General features: G+C 39.1%; 1 protein-coding gene across 6 annotated transcripts in view; it reads left to right on the top strand.

Annotated features, from left to right (window-relative positions):
• Positions 1–21,700, top strand: part of LOC141781716 (partitioning defective 3 homolog B-like) — a 242,277-nt gene that overhangs the window by 58,369 nt on the left and 162,208 nt on the right. For all 6 annotated transcript variants that reach the window (XM_074657501.1, XM_074657502.1, XM_074657499.1 and 3 more), the window contains 5 exons: positions 6,949–7,019; positions 15,278–15,361; positions 16,719–16,844; positions 20,851–21,109; positions 21,466–21,574. In XM_074657501.1, coding sequence (XP_074513602.1) covers positions 6,949–7,019; positions 15,278–15,361; positions 16,719–16,844; positions 20,851–21,109; positions 21,466–21,574 — 649 coding nt within the window. The remainder of the gene's footprint in view (positions 1–6,948; positions 7,020–15,277; positions 15,362–16,718; positions 16,845–20,850; positions 21,110–21,465; positions 21,575–21,700) is intronic.

Below are 21,700 nucleotides of genomic sequence, written 5' to 3' on the forward strand. Positions count from 1 at the left end.
GGATGCACTAGTTGTCACTAATAAATATAAACTGCCAGCACTAATCTGGTTACTTTCATTTACCCGGTGAAATGTAATCCAAAGCTCAGGAATGTAGATCCTGTTGTTCTGAGCCCACCTTCCACTCCTTACATCTTAGCTCTGTTTTCACTGCATGCCATCACTCCTGTGGCTGTCAGTATGAAATATTACTGGGTGTCAGTTACACAGTAGGCTTGTCCAGACTCTGTGCGTCTGGGTGTTTTATAAGTTGGTGCTCCTGCAGGTTAGCACGCATATAGTATGTGACCTCAACCACACCAGCTGTGGACTCAGTCTCTCTTTATTACAGTCCATGTTAGCTCCTCAGGTTCCCCTACTGTCTCATCTTACGCAAAACATTATAACTGTGGCGATTTGCAATCCGCTTTTTTTATTGAAAAAATGTAGCAAGCTGTTATCCCTATTTCCCACATCATGGTAGAGATGTTGGAGTCCCGTCCCTATAACTTAACAAAACTCTTATAGACTTGTTTGCGGTCTTATTCTGATGTTTGTGTCTTGTAAAGAAATAGCTGAAACACAGCATCAGGCAGTAATTTTCCTTTGTTTAAATCTGCTACTGAAGAGAGACCTCAAGGCTGATGTTGTCAGATCCTTCCTGCGCAGACCTCCGCTTGAGAGTAATTTGAACTCGGACCAAATTCATAAATGTAAGCTTACCATCCAAATTAGAGTCAACAAGAAATCTATATAGGTTTACATTGTTACTTCCTTAAACTTGGACCAATAAGTGTATAGACCATTAGGCAACGAGGCTGCAAAACGGCAACGGCCACAAACAAATGGGTGACGTCACGGTGACTATGTCTACGTCTTATCTACAGTCTATGGTATAGACATCAATATCACGCAGACTTTCTCTGTCATGTTGATGCTGCCATTGAGTGATTATATTATATCCAGCAAGACTTATCAGTTTATAAACAGATATGTTTTATGTAGGGAGAGAGAAGGAGTATTCACTGTGGAGATGAATAAGTTATATTGTTTAGTCCAGTCATTACGATATAAGTATAAAAAGTCTCTCTCTGCTGTTTTTCCCCCTCATCTTTCTTTCTGTGTGATACTCCTCCGTGCCTCACATCTTTCCTCTACGTTTTCTTCAAACCTGCTGTGCTATAATAACTACCACATGAGTGTTGAGGCGGTAATTGATGCCGTGACTACTGTAAATAACGGGGTTCTCTCTCTGTTTTTCTCTCTCCTCTTCCTCGTACATCACTTTCTCACATCCCTGTCAGTCTTTATTTTGTTTCCCTCACTCTTTCACTCACACTCAAGTCACTCGCTCATAGGTCTGTCTCTTCTCAAGCAGCCAGGTTCAGATGGAGGTAATGGCTCCGGGTAATTGTTCAAATTGTCACTTGGCCTTTCGGTGAGAGCGATGAGGGGAAGAAAGTACTCTTCTTGCAGTAATTCTCTGTCTTTCTTCTCCCTACGTCTCTTCTCCTACTCTCTGTCCCCTCTCTTTATTTAATTTCAACCCAGAAAGATTTACTGGTGCTGCTCTTCCGCTCTAAATGCCAGGCACAAATGAGTACAGTAAGCCACAAAATCACTCTCTCTTTCCCCTTCTCTCGCTTCCTCTCACACTTACAACACACACACACACACACACACACACACACACACACATAGGGTTGCACGTTACAGGCTACAGCGTGTTAATCAGGCTGGGAGTATTTGTTCTTACCCAGAATACTACTGGGGCTAATAAGGCAGTACAGCACTTATTTATCATGCTACACCTGTGTGTGTGTGTGTGTGTGTGAATATGTGTGTGTTTGTCTGCATGTGTGTGGCTTTTTGCACCGTCCACCTGCATGTACAGTACGTTTGTCAGTGAAGCAGGGTTTTTATGTGAATGTGTCTGTTCTTCTGTGTTTACACTTTTCCTGTTCCTCTTTGTGCTTTCCCCAATGCCTACTCTATGTGTACATTAGAGAACTGAAGTCAGGTACTAAACAATGCAGTAACATAACAGGAAGAAGTCACGCTAATGATGCTTAAAGGAAGTAAATGCCGTGCTTATGATATGATCATAGTTTGAACAAAAACCTAAACAAAAAAAATCCATAAAAACATGTCACGTTGTCTGTGTGTCATTTGTCCTTAAACTGACTATAGGCCTACAGAGAAATGAGCTCTGTAAAGCCGTAGTTGTTCTAAACAAATTAACTTAATTTATTTAAAGGTATTATTGATAAAATTTTTTATGTAAACAAATATTTTTTTTTTAAATAACACATCGTCAGAGCCTTTCGAAAGGTGCCGAAAAAGATTATGGGTTTTTCTGAAAAAGAAATTATATATATTATATTTTGATTGGAAATTGATCATTTTAAAAATTTTGGTGTGTTCAAAATGTATGTTTTGTTTATCTCTGTGGAAGTCATCTGACGTTTGGTTCCCACTTCCCACTTTTGGAAAAAACGGATAAATGGCTAAGATTGACAGTAAATTCCTGGCAACGACTTGTTGTGAAGTAAATGTGATGGAACAGGGGACGGAAAATGTGACAGCTAGTGGCTGAATGTTATCAAAAGCACCTTTAATAGAAAAAATTCTGACATAGTATTAATTAAAACACATATTCACTCTAATTCATCAGCCCATACTCAAAGAGTATGTCAATTTCAAGATAGATTACCGTAGGTTTATCACTGTCACACGCACACACACACACACACACACACACACACACACACACACACACACACACACACACACACACACACAATACACAACATCCAGATATGCACAAACTTCCCAGCTTGCATTACTATTAATTTATCATACTCACTCTGGGAGCGTTTTCAGGGAACACTTAGCTTGATTGGTTATTCAGTAATTAGTAATATCACTAATAGTTCACTCTTTTTTATCCGCTTTTAGCAATTATTAGATTGGACCGTGAATACTAAATGCTTGCTGCTCATTTATTATAAGCACAGTTATTCAAGGTAGGATTATCCATCATTGAGTTAAAATGGAAATCCTGCTTCTCTACCCTCCAGTTTTTGGAGGGCCGCTAATGCTCACAAGTATCGATTGAACTGTCCAAGGTCGGCACACTAATGTATTAATTTTTTTCCCCTGCAGTTGTCCTCGAAATATTTCTAATACATCTTTGTCATTATTATAAGAATATTTTTGATTCATTCTCAGATAAAGCATCAGGTCTTTCAATCATTATTTCTGCGCTTCTCCTGTATAAAAATAATCTTTCTTTATGGGATTGAAACATGTTCATATTGTTTTTTTTCCCAGTGAATTGCAGCTTTAGTAACGGTTTAAGAATGTGCAACTTTAAAGGTGCGCTATATGATATTCAGAGCAATAATATAGCAGCAAACAACTATTTGCTATGTAAAGATATAGAGGAATAATGTCTACCTGAGCAGAGAATGAAGTCCCTCTCCCTCAATGCTCTCAATCTCCCATTTAGCACCTTTAATAACCAAAATATTCTCAATTATTTATTATATTAATAGTATTATGTAATTGAGCTAATTACAGCCATAATTGTGGGTATTGGCTGCTCGTTAGGTACGTGTAATTGGTAGAAGTGTTGAGATGTTGTGAACTTCTGTCTCTACTGCGCGGTGAATAAAACTCAGCCACCGAATTGGACCTGACATCATTTTTTTTTCTTCTACACTAGTTAGATATAAATAATATAATACAATTAGTAACTTATATAAAGTCTTAAGACTTTATGTTTTTTCAATCAAAACAAAGAACAAGGCACTTAACCATTCAACACCTTTGCTATATTATCTATAATATTGCAGGGTTAACATGAATAATGAGACACATTTATTTGTTCAGATCCATTTACTTGTTTTAAATTACCCTTTGATAACTAACATACGCTGCTAGCCTCTTTAATTAATATGTCGCTCTTCCAAAGAGAGAGAGAGAGAGACTATTACTATGTGCAGTTATTAAAAGAGACATACAATTAAGCACCAAAGACTTTCCAATTATTGTATGAGTGGCTATTGTTATGACAAAGAGGTTAGGATAATTAATGTTACCTGTCATCCTGTTAGTAATTAAGCTCACATGACAGCATCTGCAGCTAGGTCAGACTAATTGATTTCCAAGCCACCAAGCCCCAAACATATGGTTACAGTATGTGCAGGCTGTCATTCACTGTTGAGACTCACCTCACCTTCATCCAGCTCCTCTCATCATCAGCCGCCGTCTGATTCCTTCTTTCACATCTGCAGCTGTTGTGTCTCGACCCCAGCCTCAATCTCTTCAGCTTTCTTGACATTTCCTCTCCTCATTACTCATCTGTGTTTCTCTCAACTCGTTCTCTCTTCCCTTCCCTCTCCCCGTCTCTGACAGGTGGTGTAGGTCATATGGCAACAGGGTGAGAGGTCAAAGGTGAAAGGTCATGTTAAGAGTCCATTAGTGCCTGCTTCTAACATTGAGCCTTATTGACCTGTGTGTATTTGTCTGCTGTGTGCTCACACAAACACGTGCACGCCTAAACTCAGATATCCACATGCACATATGAACATGCAGACACATATGCAGATTAGGACTGCATAGTAATTATGAATATTTTGCCAGATATTCTGATACAATAATCAAGACAAGGTCAATTTATTTATATGATGCACGCTTGGGGCAATTCCAAAGTGCTTTACATACAATTTAAATTAGCTTTAATTTAGAAATAAAATACATTTAAATCAAGCTTTTAAAGGCAACCAGAGTCGAGGCAAATCTTAGATCAATCACACTTATAATGTCTGATTTTAGCAACAAGGGTATTTCATTATTTGGCTCTTTCATTGACATTTTCATCATTTTTAAATATAGTATCCATTCTTTTATAACTGCAATTTATGTAGACTAAAATAACTATTATTAATCATGCAATCCTAATGCATATCATTTGGGTTTGAGTTAAATATCATAGCAATATTGTTCTTTACCTAACATTTCAGTTTTTAGCCACCAAGCCCTCATCATCATCATCGTTGACTCGAAGTCGAGTATGATGGTCCTCTTGGGAGATCGTATTCATGGAGTTTGGCTCCTTCATGTCAACTGTTTCACTGTTTCTCCATGCGGTTCTGTTTTGCAAGTTTTTTGTCACCTTTATTTATTCAGAGGAGGTTCACTGAGAGCAATGCTCTCTTTTTCAGGAATGTCCTGATCACATTCACACCTGGAAGCTGCCCAGTATAACCACAACCTGATCTGTTGGCCAGTGAGCAGCTGTTGGGGTTAAGGGCCTTGCTCAAGGGTCACAGGCTCGCTTCTCTAACCTTTAGACCACCACTGCCCCGAGGTCTTCCCAGTTAGAGCTGTTTATGTGGAATGTGTTGACGTTGATCCTGATGTCGTCCTTGAAAGGCCTTCTCTGACCTCCAGGTGATCGTTGGCCAGCATTTGGCCAGTTCTGAGTAAAGGACCTGGCATTTGTATCACATGGCCTGTCCATCTCATCTGGTGTTTAATGATGGTGGTGGCAATGCTGTCAATGTTTGCTTCTTCAAAAACACTGATGTTAGTGCGCTTCTCTTTCCCTGTCGAACCGTAGACTGTACGTCACCAGCGAGTTGAGTGGCCGCGTCGAATCCTGACATGGTTGTGACCTTAGCAGGACAGAGAGGGCCAGACGGCTTAGACATTTTTGAGACTAAAGCAATTACAGATTAATAAGTAGGAAAGATGACATTACAGGAGAGCATTGAAGGATGTCATGAATACAGTATGGGAGAAATCAACATGATGACGCATTATTTCTGCCACGTGCCGGTAAAATTTCAACATAGGGTTAGTTTTTTGTTTGCTAAATAAGTAATTGTTTATCTTTGGAAAAATCATGACGGTTTCAATTTCTAATCCTAAATGATTCTTATTTATCTTGGAATATGGATAATTAACCTCAGGAACACATTTTACAAATAGATAAACCTCAATGATTTTGCTTTGAAAAACAGAAGCTAGCAGAAAAGCATCTGGCCTCGGGGTGACATCACAACGTTGAGTCCCTATAGAGCAATTAAATCAATGCTTCTCCTTCACAGTGTCTAAAAACTGGAAAGCATTATAAGCTAAATGTCAAAAAGTGTTCTACTCTTCACAGAGGTGTGATTTGTTGCAGGTCTGTGTCTGGTTGCATTAAACTCTAGAGATATATTCATGATACAGTGTTAACTCCGTGGAATCACAAACATATGTAGCAGTGATGGGTTGCTGCAAAAGCTCACAGATACTGTCACATGTTGAGTATTAGATGATTCATCATCTCTATACCGTTAAGCATGTAACCTCGTCCCTGTGGAGCTCACCTCTCTGAGTCTCTAACAATAACACACACACACACACACACACCCTATGTCATTGTATTAAGTGATTATTACGGCTCCCTTGGCTCACATTTACACTCGTCTTTCTCACACCTCTCTCTCTTCATTTCTCTCGGTTGCCATGCCAAGTGACAGTGTTATTTATTACTGCTTGGCAACACTGTCTTCTTGCCTTCACATATTAATTGCTATTTGTACATCATCCATCCATCAATTTAGCAGCTCCTTCACTCATCACTTCACTCAATCAATTCATTCATTCCCTTTTATGTGTTCTCCTGTCTTTCAAAATGGCAAAGACTTACTTGTTGAGCTCAAGGCTTTCATATTGGAAATCAAAACACGGGAGGGGATCCTTAATGTCACTCATTAACAGCTTTATTTTTATTTAAGAGGTTTATTAGTTAATCCATCCACATGTCTCTTAGAATTCACGTTATCGCTCTTTTTTTTTCTCCTTTGTCCAACCGTGAAGTATCGACTTTCAGACAGATTGAATGCGCTGTTGGAGCTTTTTTCTGCTCTTCTTACTGTCTCGCACTGACTAACAGGAAGTGTGTTTTCTCTGCAGGCAGCCAGTCCCGCTGTGGAGAGGCCAGCAGGGGTAGACCGACCCCAAGGCAAACACACCTTCAATGGCAGGTCAGTGTGTGTTTGTAACTCTTCTACTGCACTCCTATTTATGTTATGTAATTGTGAGGAGAGCTTTTTTGCATGTGCGTGCTTGTCTACGTTCATGTTTATAGATGTTTAATGTGTGTGCTTGTGTCCTACTTTCCCTTCATTAAAGCTGTATCCTAATCCAGATCAAGGCCCTGTACAGATATAGTTAGTGTAAAGGAGCCCCATCATTAGCTCACTACAAAAGACTGCAAAAAAACAGGGTCAGGGTCACACACACACACACACACACACACACACACACTCACACACACACACACACACATTCACACAGATATGTGTAGACTGCCATACACACATGGTCTTAAAAACAAACAGCTACAAACACACTTGCAACTGTTTTTTCAGGCAGATGCATCTGAACACAGAAAACACATATGCATACACTAATGAGGGCTGCTTAATGAAGTGGTAGGGGTGCTGCAGAATGCCCCGTGTCTCCTGTGGGCCTTGTAAGTGTGTGTGTGTGTGAGTGTGTTTGGGGCTACAGGCTCACACATTCTTACACAGAGTGAGAACAGATAGTTACCATACATGTAATACACTATTAGGATAATCTAGGATAATCACAGCCTCATGAAACTTTACAACCTCAAACTAGAGACCTAGAGCATTCAGAGGATGGATGGCTTTCCTAGCTAGATTAACAATAAGGGGGTTTCTGAGCAGTTTCCCGAACGGAAGAGCTCGCCATCCAATTGCAGAAAAATGCAATTCTTGCAGAAATCCCCAAATGTCAAAAGTTTTTGATGCTAAATCACAGCATGGCTTTTTCTACGGTGTTCCTCAAGGTCTTGGTGTCTTAATGTGGTATTTTTGGAGGGATTATTGATCATTTTTATCAATTCTCCAGTAGTAATAAATGGTTAAATTTAGCACCAAATTTGTGTAACAAATGGCATCAACCCAAAAATTGCTGCAACAACATCACAAATTTATATCATCATGTTCTAAAACCTTAAATACTTTCACAATTTATTTAAATTAATTCATTAGTTAATTAATTTTTATTTCTGATTTATGACTAGAACAACTTGACACACAGTGCTGAGCTGCATCTCAAATTAATCTCCAGGTTCCCAGCTTTCAGATGATGTACACCACTGCTATGTGACATCTACTGTTGAGTAAGAGGTCAATATTCCATTTTCCATGTTAGCGTAGTCCTAGTTTAGCTCAAGACACCCCCTCTACATTACTGTTCATTTGTCCTCCAGTATTTAGCCTCACTTCTCACGGTGGATAATATGACACACCCTTTCATTAAATATGTGGCATTTGCTGTTTAATTTCTTTCTTTTGCCTAATATTATATTTCATTAAAAAAGTAATAATTTGATTCTGTCAGTCTGTGCCTGAGAATAATGTAATAAAACTGAGGCGTCTTTTCTAAACCAAATTAAGACTACTTTATTAATCCCTTTAGAGGAATTCAATTTTTTCCCTCCGTTGTTATTTTTTCTTTTGCACTCACACAATGTGGAAGTAAATAAATGTTCCCCACAATCACCCATCACATTTGTATGCAACTAACTTAAATATTGAGGGTGAATAAGAAAGTAGCCTTGTAGTATGTAATGTAATTGTGCAGAATTATTTTTAATGTACACTTTTTTTTTTTTTAAACTTACCAATAAGTGGAGAAAATGCTGATTTGTTTATAACATTTCTAATTGTGCTAGTTGTTTTTTCCCCCTGCTGGACTCTGTCGTGATGTCTAACCATGTCACAGAATAAATGTTGAAAAATAATAATAATGATAATTATGATGTGACCCCAAAAGCATTGCATCCCAACCCACATATTTTTCCATTAGTGGCCCTGGCATAAGTGGAAATAACTAAATATAATTTAAATTTCTATTCAAAGACCGAATAGAAACAGACTTATTCTCCAATAAACAAACAAAACCAATGTGTCCACACAACCAAACTGAGGCCAGTCTTTGCAGGAGCATGACTAATACGAAACAGTGAAAGGGTCGGTTGTAAATTTGAGAAAATGTCTGTTACGTCATTGATCAATGTGCCGCTCCGTCTGACAACATTGACCTCTTGTTAATGGAAAGTGTATTTCTCTGTGTTTTTGAACAGGTCAGTATGGGCGTGAAACTAATCCACAGTTAACTCACAGATACTACAACAAAATAATATGTAGTTAACCTGTAGGGAGGAAGACTTATGAGAGAGCTGAGTGGAGAGAATAATGTCTGACCTCAGCCTCTCTCCATAGCAACTAGCGGCAACCACAGAGCACAGACAGATTAGATCACACTCACATACTCGTGTATACGCTCATATTCATTGTACACTACATAACGGGCGCTCTCCACGCAAGGTCTGGGCAATAACTGAGTTTATCTCGTCTTTCTGTTGAGTTATGTCCGGATGAATTACGACGTTGAGTTCCTGTGACGCACAACCCTGTCACCTGAATTAATGAGAAACAAATTCTGATTAAAATAGCTTAATGTGAACGTCTGAATGGAAGTGAATCAGAGAAATATTGTTTTTAATTTAGTTTTATCACGCAGTATGGTGCTCTACAATTCAATGCAGTAGATGTAAAGGTCATTATTCAAGACGCACACATTTGTTTCATTTTCTCAAGAACTTTTTTTTTGCACACATCATCTCATGTTCACACACTCTCAGCTGTGAGTAATGTAAAAGTGATGTAATGGTTTTTGTGGTCGCCGGGGAAACGATCCTTGAAATTGCAAAAAAAAGTCCAAAATGAGTAGAGGAATGCAGCCATAAATATTGGAACAGCAAAGCATACGTTAAATGAATGAATGTGTGTGGGTGGCTGTATAGAAGTCTCTGCTGTTGTGTATGTTTCTATTCACCTCCCCGCATGTGTGTTTGTGTGCATGCGTGCGTGTGTGCGCCTTTGAGTGCGAAGCTACACCCTATAAAAACAGTAATGGCTCATCATAATTTTAACCGCACAGCACGGTCACCAGAAAACTCATTACCTTTGAATCAAAATGTGCTTTTTATACAGGGAAACAGATTTACTGTAAATTGGTTTATTGAAATAGCGTTGCCATCACACTATATTTCTTTGTGAAATAAGGCCCAATGTGTTGGAGGTGTTTTAGAAGCTAGGAGGTGAAAAGGTAAATTGGTTTCACTGGATGCACAAGACAAACTGGTTGTGAAAGGGGGTTTTCCAGCGTTAACAGAGTTTATTAATGTTATTTTCAAACCCTGTCTCCTACAAAATTACGTTCCCATATAACTAAACTGCATTCTCAATTACGTCTCGAGGGAAAACATATTTTCTCCCGGATTACAGAAGCAGTTTTAAACTTTTTTAAACACGTAGTTAAAGTAAATTGAAACAAAACAAAAAAACGCAACAAAACCTACTTGGTTAGGTTTAGTAAAAAAAAACATTTGGTATGTTATTAATAGGGCTGTCATCCATTAAAATATTTAATAGCGATTAATCACATGATTGTCCATAGTTAATCATGCATCTTTTATCTGTTCAAAATGTACCCTACATTTTAAAATTTATTTAATACTCTTATCAACATGTGAGTGGTCAAATATGCTTGCTTTATGCAAATGTAGATATATATTTATTATTGAAAATTAATTAACAACACAAAACAATGACAAATATTGTCCAGAAACCATCACAGGTACTGCATTTAACATAAAAAATATGCTCAAATCATAACATGGCAAACTCAAGCCCAACAGGCAACAACAGCTGACTTGACTATGACTTGACCCAAACTGCATGTGATTATCATAAAGTAGGCATGTCTGTAAAGGGGAGACTCGTGGGTACCCATAGAACCCATTTTCATTCACATATCTTGAGGTCAAACTTGTCCATGCAAGTTTGGAGCGTTATTTAGCCTCATTCACGTACCAATAGATTCATTAGTTTTTGTAGTTTCATATGATGCCAGCATCTTCACTCCAGCTTTAAAACTGAGCCCACTACAACCCTAAAAATCACAAGTTGTGTTAATGTGTTCAAGAAATGAATGGCGTTAAAAATTATTTGCGTTAACACGTTATTATCGTGTTAACTTTGACAGCCCTAGTTATTAATGTATGGATGTAAATTCAAATAAGTGAATGTCGACTTTTAGTTTCATACGGGACACGAACAGCGGCCTCCTGGGTGAAAGTCCTGTGTTTGTTTGACCCATCTACCACCCCAACCTCTCCCCTACGCCGAATATCATTACAATAATGGAACGGAATATCAAAAACAAACATAATCCGTGACAAAATCCGTTTCCCTTGAAACATATTTCACAATGCAGTTTCGTTGTATGGAATGCAATTTTTAGGAAACGGCTGGTTAATTTTGGACCGAACATTTCTATTAACACAACAGAACATAAGATATCTCAATATACTCTCACTTTTTACATAGGGCAATTAACATAGTATACCTAAACGTGATTATTATTCATATTATTAAGCTTTGTACTCATTCATTCATCAACTATTATTTAGAGTGTTTTTTAAATTTCTTTTGTGGTGTGTTTATTCATGTATTTGCATACATTAACCTTCAGCAATATTGTACATCTGCACTGGTTAGCGTTCCCTTTACTCCCTACATCTCTGGCGCTCTGCACTTTGAAGACCAGCCTAGAGAGAGAAAAGGCGAGAGAGAGAGAGAGAGAGGGAGAGAGAGAGAGAGAGAGAGAGAGAGAAAGGGAGATGACAAATAAGAAGAGGGTTGAGAGGGTGAAATGCAGTGAGAGGAAGAGAGTGGTTTGGTAATGCACATCCTCCTTTTTTGTTATTTCTCCTCTTTCATAGCGAGGATCAGTGAAGTGGCAGGTGGATAAAGAGAACACCTGCTCTCTTCATCTCTCTCTGCTTCTCTCCCTCTCTGTGTGTTTGGCTCTTTTTCTCCGTCTCTTGTTCTCTCATCGCGCTCTCTCTCTCTCTCTCTCTCTCTCTCTCTCTCTTTTTCTCTCTCTCTCTTCTCAAGTCTCACCCATTTTGTCTCTCTCTCACCCCCACTTCATTTTTTGCAGTGATGCAGCCTGTCAAACATCTCACACAAAAAATAAAAAAGGAAACGCAAATGGATCTCAAGTGCTTGTCTGTCTGTGTGTGTGTGTGTGTGTGTGTGTGTGTGTGTGTGTGTGTGTGTGTGTGTTCTAGTGGGAGTGTTAGAGATCAGAGGGAGAGACACCAACAGGAAAGGATAGAGGAGCGGTGGATGTTATTTTTTCCTCTCATATTAATGCTATTCATTAGCATTGTCTAATTAATTCAGTGCCTCCTCCTCCCTTCATTTCACTATATCTTGCTTCCAGACCTCCCTCGCTTCATACATCTTTCCCCCTTCCCCCCTCCCTCTTTTCCTCTTTTCTTCTTCAGTCTTCTCTCTCTATGCATTTCATCTTTTCTTCCACTTTCCTTTTTTCTATTTACCCTATATCATTTTAGCTGAACCAGTGGTTTGAATCCAGGGATGGTGATGTTGGTGAGTGTGTTCACCACTTTGGTCCAGATTAAAATATCACAACAGCTATTGGATGAATTGACAGGACATTTTGTACTGATCCCTTTTGATCCCAAGAGCATGAATCCTCTTGACTTTTCATCTAGCGCCACCAGTAGGTCAAATTTTTCAGTTGCCCAGTGAAATATCTCAGCATCTATTCATGGTGTCATGGAATGACACCGATTTTGTTACAGACATTCATGGTTACCAATTGAGGTGTTTTTTGCCTTTGTCGGAAAAGAGTTGATGCGCTGAATGGGATATGGAAACGCCTCTGCCAAATAAATTCTGACGCAGAAAACATTTAACTCACATGACTGATCAGCTTTTTGTGAATGCTTGTCTTTGTCTCAAGACAACATGAAACATGGCCAATACTAGCTTACATGAAAGAACTATTAAAACTAGCAAGAACAAAGCAAACATATTTTTTCTGTAAAATGAGTTAAATTAATTATATTATTATTATTCACCACCATCTGCAGATTAATTCCATCTGCAGCTGTCAGCAGCTTTGCATGAAGTATGCATGCTGTCAGTTTTAAGTGGACACTACACTGCATGTACTACATGTTTATTATTAGTATGTAGTATGGAATTGGAACAACATTTCAGTCTAAGCTCTCTTTACCTCCACTGCCTCCATTTTTCATCCCTTTCTCATTTCATCCCTACTAATAACCTCTTTCTTTCTCTTCTCCCTCCATCCTTGACTTTCACTCTCCCTCTTCCATCTGTCCTCCCTCTGCCCTGGACTTCCTCTCTCTCTCGCAGTCCCTTGTTTCCTATTGTCTGGATTAACTCAAAGTTGCTGAGTGACTATGAGGCAGCATTAGCTTTTGTGTCTGTGTGTGTGTGTGTCTGTGTGTGTGTGTGTGTGTGTGTGTGTGTGTGTGTGTGTGTGTGTGTGTGAGAGAGCGAGAGGCAGAGACAAAAAGAGAGGGAGAACTTGTGTTTGCACTTTGCATCTCTCCCCTGTTGCCACCCACCATCATCAACCACCCTCTCTCTCTCTGGAGTTTATCAGCATCTGCACTGCTATCAGTTCATGGGGGTTTAGGGATGGATGGATGGTCTAGAGAGAGAGAGGAGTGTAGAGCAGACAGAGTTAGAGACAGAAAGAGAGAGAGAGGAGTGTAGAACTAAAGAGCACAAAACTAAGTTCAGACAAACTCACTTAGAAAACACACACAGGGAGCAGGGAGAAGGTCAGGGGAGGATTAATGGCTGCGCTCTGATAGATAAACTAATCAAACAAACAAAGACTTCAACACGCACACACATTAAAACACAGACAGAATGTAAAGCAGACACACTTGAATAATCCAAACGAGACATTGAGAGATTGAAAGAGAGGAAGAAACCCATAGAGATGAATGGCACAGTATAAAAGTTTTGACGAACATAAGCACACACAGACAGATAGACAGACAGAGCAGTCTGCAGTTCAGTTGACTTTGAATAGAGTGTCGGAGTTCTCTTCTCTAAGGGCTGGGTTCACAGACGGGGATTAACTCCTTGACAAAAAAAGTATTCTTAGCACTTGAAAAGTGATGTGTCAATCTCGGATAGCACTTCTCAAACACACATTTTCCAGAGTGTTTTTATTCTGGCGTGTGTTTGCGTGTGAGACCTTGCCCTCTCTGTGTTATGGTCCCTTTTCTCACTTCCTCAATGTGTCTCTACATCATGTTTTTATGTTCCGTACATATGAGGAAGGATTGATCAGACGTTCTCACGATTGTGTGTTTTGCAGTTAATGTTTGTGTCACAGATTTGTCCCTGGTTGGGTAATCATTATGCAGAGTGTATCTGGCAGCCATACTTGCCAACCTTCCCTATTTTCCCAGGAGAGTCCCGTTTTTGATTGCCCTCACCCAGTTTCCTCGCGGCTTTTTTTACTTTTCATTATCTCAACCTCTTTCTGGCATTGTACAGCCTGTATGATCCCTACAGTTTCCACCCGGACGACAATAGACCTACACCAAATGTCGTTTCCCGGCGAAAGAGAGCTGCTCGCAACACAGCACAGCTTGAGCTCGTATTTGAGCTGCGCTCGCCACTGAGTTCTGTGCACATCACAGCGTGCAGCGTCCGAAGTTGGGCTTTGCTCGACGTAGCAAAAAGCTGTCGTGGCGCAGCGCAAGCCATTGTAAATAACGGGTTTCGGAGCACAGTGGGGTCGTTGTTGCATTGTATCTGAAAGGGCCTTCAGTGAATGAGAGACGTAGAGAGAAATGGAGAGTACTAAGTGAAAGAAATACTCAAGCAGGAGCAAAACATTAATAAAAAACGTATTATTAATATTAGTTTATTCTCTAGATTCAAACGTCAAGTGTATGCCAGAGGGGCGGATTATTCAGTCTTCTTTCCTGAGATTTAAAGGTAAAAATAAAAGTTTAACATAAGAATGCTGTTGCAGTGTACTTATTATTATGTTATTTTCATTCTTTGTAAGTCACCAGGAAATAAAGTCTCTGAAACTCAAATTTTTCTGGGGGAGGACCCTCAGACCCCCCGCTTTGGTTTTGAAATCCTCCCTATTTTGTAGGTCTCAAGGTTGGCAAGTATGATGGCAGCAAACAGAACAGAAGTCAAAGCTGCCCTTTATTTTACTGTGAAACATCTTGTACCTGAATTGTATTTTAGTATACTGATATTACATAAATTGTTTTTCTCCCACTGATTTGATATTTGTGGTGTTTGTGTGTTCATGTGTGCAGCCTGACTAGAACAGTGGAGATCCTGGGAGAGGACAGTCCTCTGGGAATCCACGTGGTTCCTTACAGCTCATCACTCAGCGGACGGTGAGTTGTGTGCGCGCAGATAAACACATGCATACACACAAAAGAGATACCCATCTATATAAGCCCTAATTATGTAACCTGACGCGCCAGATGGTTTGTAACACAGAACCATCTGAGAAGCCGTCATTGGAAGCTGTTTAGAAAAGGGCAGGCACTTTAAAGAAAATACTTGGCAGGTGATTGGATGAACCGTCTGTCAATCAAACTCTTGCCGAAGCCAGTCGGGAGAAGAGCGAAAACATCTTTTCCATCGAGAAAAGCCTTTAGTGCCTTTCAATGAAGAAATATTCTCCAGTTCTGATATAATTGGTGCGATTGCAGCATCTATACTAACTTCTTTAGGAGGTTTGTTGATTTGAACGATCACCTCTCCCTTTTCGGGATTACATATTGTAATCGATTGACAGCCCTAGTAACTGATTCTGCCCTTTAACCTCAAAACGCCTTGTCTGTTTACCCGCTACAGTACGTCCCAGAGTTATATTCTCGTAATCCTGTTCTGCATTTGTAAGGAATTCAGGACCCTGGTGCTAACGTGCACAAACATGACAACCACACACACACACACACACACACACACACAATGGAAAAAAAAGAAGAAAAGGAAGAAAAATTGCAGAGCTATGCAGGGCTTTTCTTTGGGTGTGTGACAGTCAGACAGTGGATGGGGATTTCCTAAAGGAAAGCAGGATGAGCTTTTATGGCTGTTTTCATGACTCACCTGACCCTGCCAATCTCCTCCTTAAATTCCTCTCTCTCTCTCTCGCTCTGCTCTTTCCCCTCTCTTTCTTTTTGTTCCTGTCCTCTCCTCCCTTTTCCCCGGGCACCTCCTCCATCTCTTTCCACCGTTTACCGTCATCCCTTTCACCTCTTAACCTAGTTTCATCCTCTTGCAGCTGAAGTCTTAAGAGTGTCGGTGTCATCACCTCTGCTTTGTTAAGACGTGTTTTTGGTGAGGCAGCGGTTGTGTGTGAGGGACCGAGGGATCTGAAATAGATGTCAGTCTACCATCTTACTGGCTGCCTGTAAATTTGAATGTGTCCCTTTATCACGTGTTAATCTACATGTCTGCTCGCCGTTATATCTTGATTACATGTGTGCTTGTCTGTCATGTTATCTTACTCTGATAGAAATCCATAACGAGACAGGAACAGACAGTTAAGGGGTGTATCTGACATAGCGGTGTCTAAGTACGCCATATGGACGGTCTCAGTGGGCTACCCCATCAGACACATCAGGGACACACTCTGAAAGTCACTCTAAGAAAGTGTGCGTGCTTAACTGCGTATGTGTGCAATGTGTTTTAATGGGAACATACCTCAACCTACCTCCCGCTCCTCGCTCCCTCTCCTGACAGGTCTCTCGGTCTCTACATCCGTGGAGTGGAGGAGGAGAGTCGCTCAAGGAAGGAGGGCTTGTTTGAAGAGGACGAGTGCATCGTCATGATCAACAACACCGACCTCATGGACAAGACATTCAGCCAGTGAGTGCAACACTGTTTGTGCGTGTGTGTGTTGGGTCTTGGAGGTGAAAAGATGCCTCTGAGATGAGTTTAATAGTACGCAATTAATAGAACAGCTAGAACTCTGGTAAGTAAAGTCTGGTAAGTTCAGAAAATGACATGACATTACTGTAATGCAGCCTTTAAAACCATGAAAAGACAACACTTATACGCCACATTACGACATCCAAAATCTAAGTCTCATATCACGATATCAATATAATATCGATATATTTCCCAGAAATATAATTTTTTTTAAAAAGTAGATCAAATGCAAATTAAAAGCTGTGTCCCTGAAGGGAAAAACAGAGCTCTCAGTGTGTATATGAGTAGATGAATTTCATGTCTTAAGCCTTTAGAAGTCTGGCCTGGCCCGTCTTTTCTGTCTTTGCCTCTGTGTGTCTTGTTTCTCTGTGTGTCTTGTTTTCTCTCTCCATTGTCAGAGGGTTTATATCACTGTTGCACCGCCATCACAGAGAACAGCAGAAAAGACACTTGGCAGATGTTTGGAGAGCGTTGCTTTCAAATTCATCTATGTGTGTGTGTGTGTGTCTGTTAGAGCCAGCATTTGTGTGTGTGCTCGTTTCCTCTAAGGAAAGATTTGTTCAAGATTCATTGGAGGCCAGATGTTTCACAGTAGTGGTTTGCTTACCGTACCGTACTGGAGCACCTGCAAAGAAGTACATTAACATGATTGTAACATGATTACAGAGCATTAAAATGACAAAAGACACACCTGTAAAAACAACTGCCACACAGATTACAAGGACTGATGCGGATGTTGCAATGATTACAGCACATTACAATGTCTATACAGTCCACACAATAGTCCTTGTCCAGCGTTCACTGTGGTAATGAGATTATATGAGAGGGTTTTTATGCTGTACTGTAGGTAAATGGATTATCACACGAGGGGTTCGCACCTATTGTTCAAAGATATACACACAACACACACACACAGTCTTTCACCCGTACACACTCAACTTTAAAGACATCCATATGCAGATTTATAAAACAAACTAGTCTTTAATCTTGTATGTGATATCGACGGAGCCACTCTTAACACTGACAGGTTTGAGTGTGATCTTACACACACACACACACACACATACACTCTTGCCAGTATTGTTCTGTCATGGCAGGTGTATTGAGATGTGCAGCTTGGTCCAGTGAAATATGTGTAAGTAGGCCACTGAAAGTCCACTGATCCCTATGAGTGCCATGTCCACACACCTCCATTGTCCCAGCTTGGCAGCTGAATTGAGGTAGCCGGCTTGATTAGAATATCTCCTTTACACAAATGTGCCTGCACACATTGTCCAATCAGGAACAATGATGATATCATCAGCGCACAATGGTCCCTGTACACACATGAACACACACAGCTTCCACATCTAGCTTCATTGTACTGTATTGTGGTCTTATTACAATGGAAATCACCACAAGTGTCATTCAGCAAGGTGTGACGCAACATAAGCATTCGCTTAGACAGCCTGTGGTGTGTTTAATGGTTTCAGTATGCAAATCCTGAGATGACCACCCATCCCCAAACACACACACACTCACTCACTTAGAAACCATTCTTACTCGAGGCATTATTCACAGAAGTTGGCTCTTGGAGTGACATGCAGAATAATATCAATGGGTCACTTAGTACTCTGATCACTGGCAGGTATAAGGGGTACACAGGTATAAGAGGGTTTAACACTTGAATTAATCCTTTGCAGTTTTGCACCATATCTGTTTCTTAATGTGTTTGTCAGCTCATGGAGTTTGGTGTATTAAATACAGTTGAGTTTCTATTATCTCCACCTCTTAACCCTCTAAAAACGGACCTCCCCCGCGGCCTGAAATAATTGTTTCCATGATCCTATTTAAATCAATCTAAAATAAAAATCATAATACCTAGGGCAGTAATTCTTTATTTTAAATAAGGCTTCTGTCTTTATATTACTTGCGGAACGTAGCGAAACTATAAAAACACCTTTGCACTCGATCTGCACATAAAAATAAGCATATCTAAAAAACAAAAAAAATGCGCATAGTTCAAATAATTTATGGAGTGTTAAATATTAATAAATAATATAATAATACATATTTTGTTCATGTTTCTACATTTAGAAATCTTTAGGATCAATGTGTTTTGTGTGTTTATTTAGTAAAATGTTATGAAAAAACGTCAGATTTTTTTATTTTTTTTATTTATGACACAATATTTTTATCAATTATTCTAGTTTATTGACTGATATAACTTTGTAGCTTAGGTTGTACATATTTTAGGGATATGAAGCATTTGAAGATAATAAATGACATCAAAATAATAAAAAAAATACCGATGTAGGCACTGTCGGACCATTTCTATTGCAGAGTTCAAAGAGATACAGTATCAGACTTGTAGTTGGAAGCCTCAGTCTAAAAAAAGTACAATGACAATATTTATAATACATAGTAAATATGATCATCATTGATTGATTGATTAAGATGGACACTTCCCCACAATGCCATTTTATTACCAGATTTATCTCCGTAAGTCTTCCTGTTATATTAATATAAGCTTTTAAAGTATTATTATTGCTTATCTAATGTATGAAAATATGCATATCCTTTATACATGACTTTCTAGTCTCTAGTTACAGTAACTCTATGATCATTATGCATCTAATAATAATCTAGGCGGGAAATAATAGGAGCGTAATCTAATAGAATGTAAATAAAGTGGATTTTCTCTGTCGGTTATCTGAGGTGAATGATGGTGTGTACCGATTGCCTCTGACACAATGGTCCCCCTAATTTACTTAGCGTAATCTGATAGAAACTAATTCTGTGCACAGTGATCTCTCTGATAGATCATGAGATTATAATGGCCAGCTGTACAGTACAGGTGTCATTGTTCTGTGTTCTGTCCTCCCTTCAGTTCATCCTGTTGCTCAACGAAGAGAAATACACAGCGACGGACATAGTGACCCAGCAGAAGTAACCACTGATAAGTGGGAAAATAGATGGAAATAGATGGATGATAGATCGTATAATGCAGCTTAGAATAATTAACTTTAGTTAACAAATCACCGTGGCATGACATGGCATGGCAAATAAATACATACATTTCAAAATAAATATAAAATAAATAAAAATAAATGCAAAAATAAATAAATGAATACAAATAAATAAATAAATAAAAAGGAAATTTAAATGGAAGAGTAAATAAATAATTCATTCAAATGCAAATTAAAACAGAAATATCAATTCATGTCACATTTTATCAATTAATTATTACATTTATTTTTAATATTATATTTGGAACATTTAATGGCATATTTATTTATTTATTTATTATTTTAGCCAGACAACAAAACAAACACATATATTACATCAGACATTACGAATAAGCACTTGCGGTGCAATCAATTTCATTGCTTGCTTTAAGTCGTCGGCTGGGATCCAGTCTGTCAAACACAAAGATTTACTACTTTTCCATGTTTCATATCATTGTAAATTTAAAATGGAATTATTGACTGTTTTATTATATCTGTCATTTAAGAGACTAGATAATCAACTGGATTAATTTCAAAAGTAATTGCCAATGAAAACAATTGTTAGTTAAAGCGATTCTCATCGGTCTTGGAATTGACAATCACTTAAAATCAGCTTAGTAAAGATATACGACCCAAAGATATGCTACGGTATATTACAGTTTTTAAAAAAACGAACACCCCATTTATAATAATCAGCAATTAATTGGATTTTTTTTTAATTTGTCTTTTATTATTTTTCTCTTAATGGAGTTATATATCCCTTGATAATGACTTTACTTGTCAGAGATTGATACACACTGTATGTAATTGTGATTAAAGGCATGATGTAGTACACATATATGCAAACTGTACTTAAAACTTCACCCACATGTTGAGCAAAACTTTCTCTCCTGTTTCCTCTCTTCCTCTGCACTAATCACTCACTCACCTCTCTCTGTTTCTATTTTCTCTCTCAGAGCCCAGGAAGTGTTCCGTCAGGCAATGCGCTCCCCAGTTGTCCGCTTGGAAGTGGTTCCCTCCTCCAACAGAGAGCGCTTTGAGAAGAGTCTGATCGGTCAGCTGTTTGTCAACAGTGCCGGTCCCGACAGCAGCCCCCGAATCGCCAAAACCAAAGAGCCACCTCCACCTGTCAAAGCCAAACCTGTGTTTAAGCCCTCTGAGAATCCAGCCTTGCGATTGGCAGATGAAGCTGCTGCTATGGAAGCTGCTGTCAGTGTAAGTTATTTCTTGACTTGACTATGAACTTTCTGAGTTTTTAAAACTCACTTAATGTAATTAATACAATATAAGCTAGTTGCACGAACTAACGCTCTGTTTTTGATCGTTCGGTCGGGATGCGGACCTTGGTCCAGACTTTGAGAAGCCCTGGTCTACATTTAACATTTTAAATTATATAAGCAATGCATAATAAGTAGATGACATTGACAATGACTTATAAGTTGTCACTTGTGTGTAATAGGCTATTACTTGGGGCGATTCAAATGTGCAAATGGGGCATATAAATTGTGAAGCTGCTGTGGGCATCTTCTCTTGTTGCTGTGAAATCTAAATGCTCCACATTCTCCACCCAGACACCCAAAGGGAGGAGTGAGAGCCCCCTCCTTAAGAAAAGTCCCGCCCTCTCCAGCTTGGTGACCAATAAGAGAGGAGGACGAAGACTGAGGATTGATCTAAAGAAAGGTGAGGATCACCTAGCTACAGGACAGAGCCTCACTCATACAGTCAGGTGTCTTTTTAGAAAAGGTCTCAGGTCAGCATTCAGAGTGGAAATATTTCAGAAGACTCACACCTATCAGTTCTTTAATG

This window comes from Sebastes fasciatus, chromosome 14, assembly GCF_043250625.1.
Source record: "Sebastes fasciatus isolate fSebFas1 chromosome 14, fSebFas1.pri, whole genome shotgun sequence".
NCBI lineage: Eukaryota > Metazoa > Chordata > Actinopteri > Perciformes > Sebastidae > Sebastes > Sebastes fasciatus.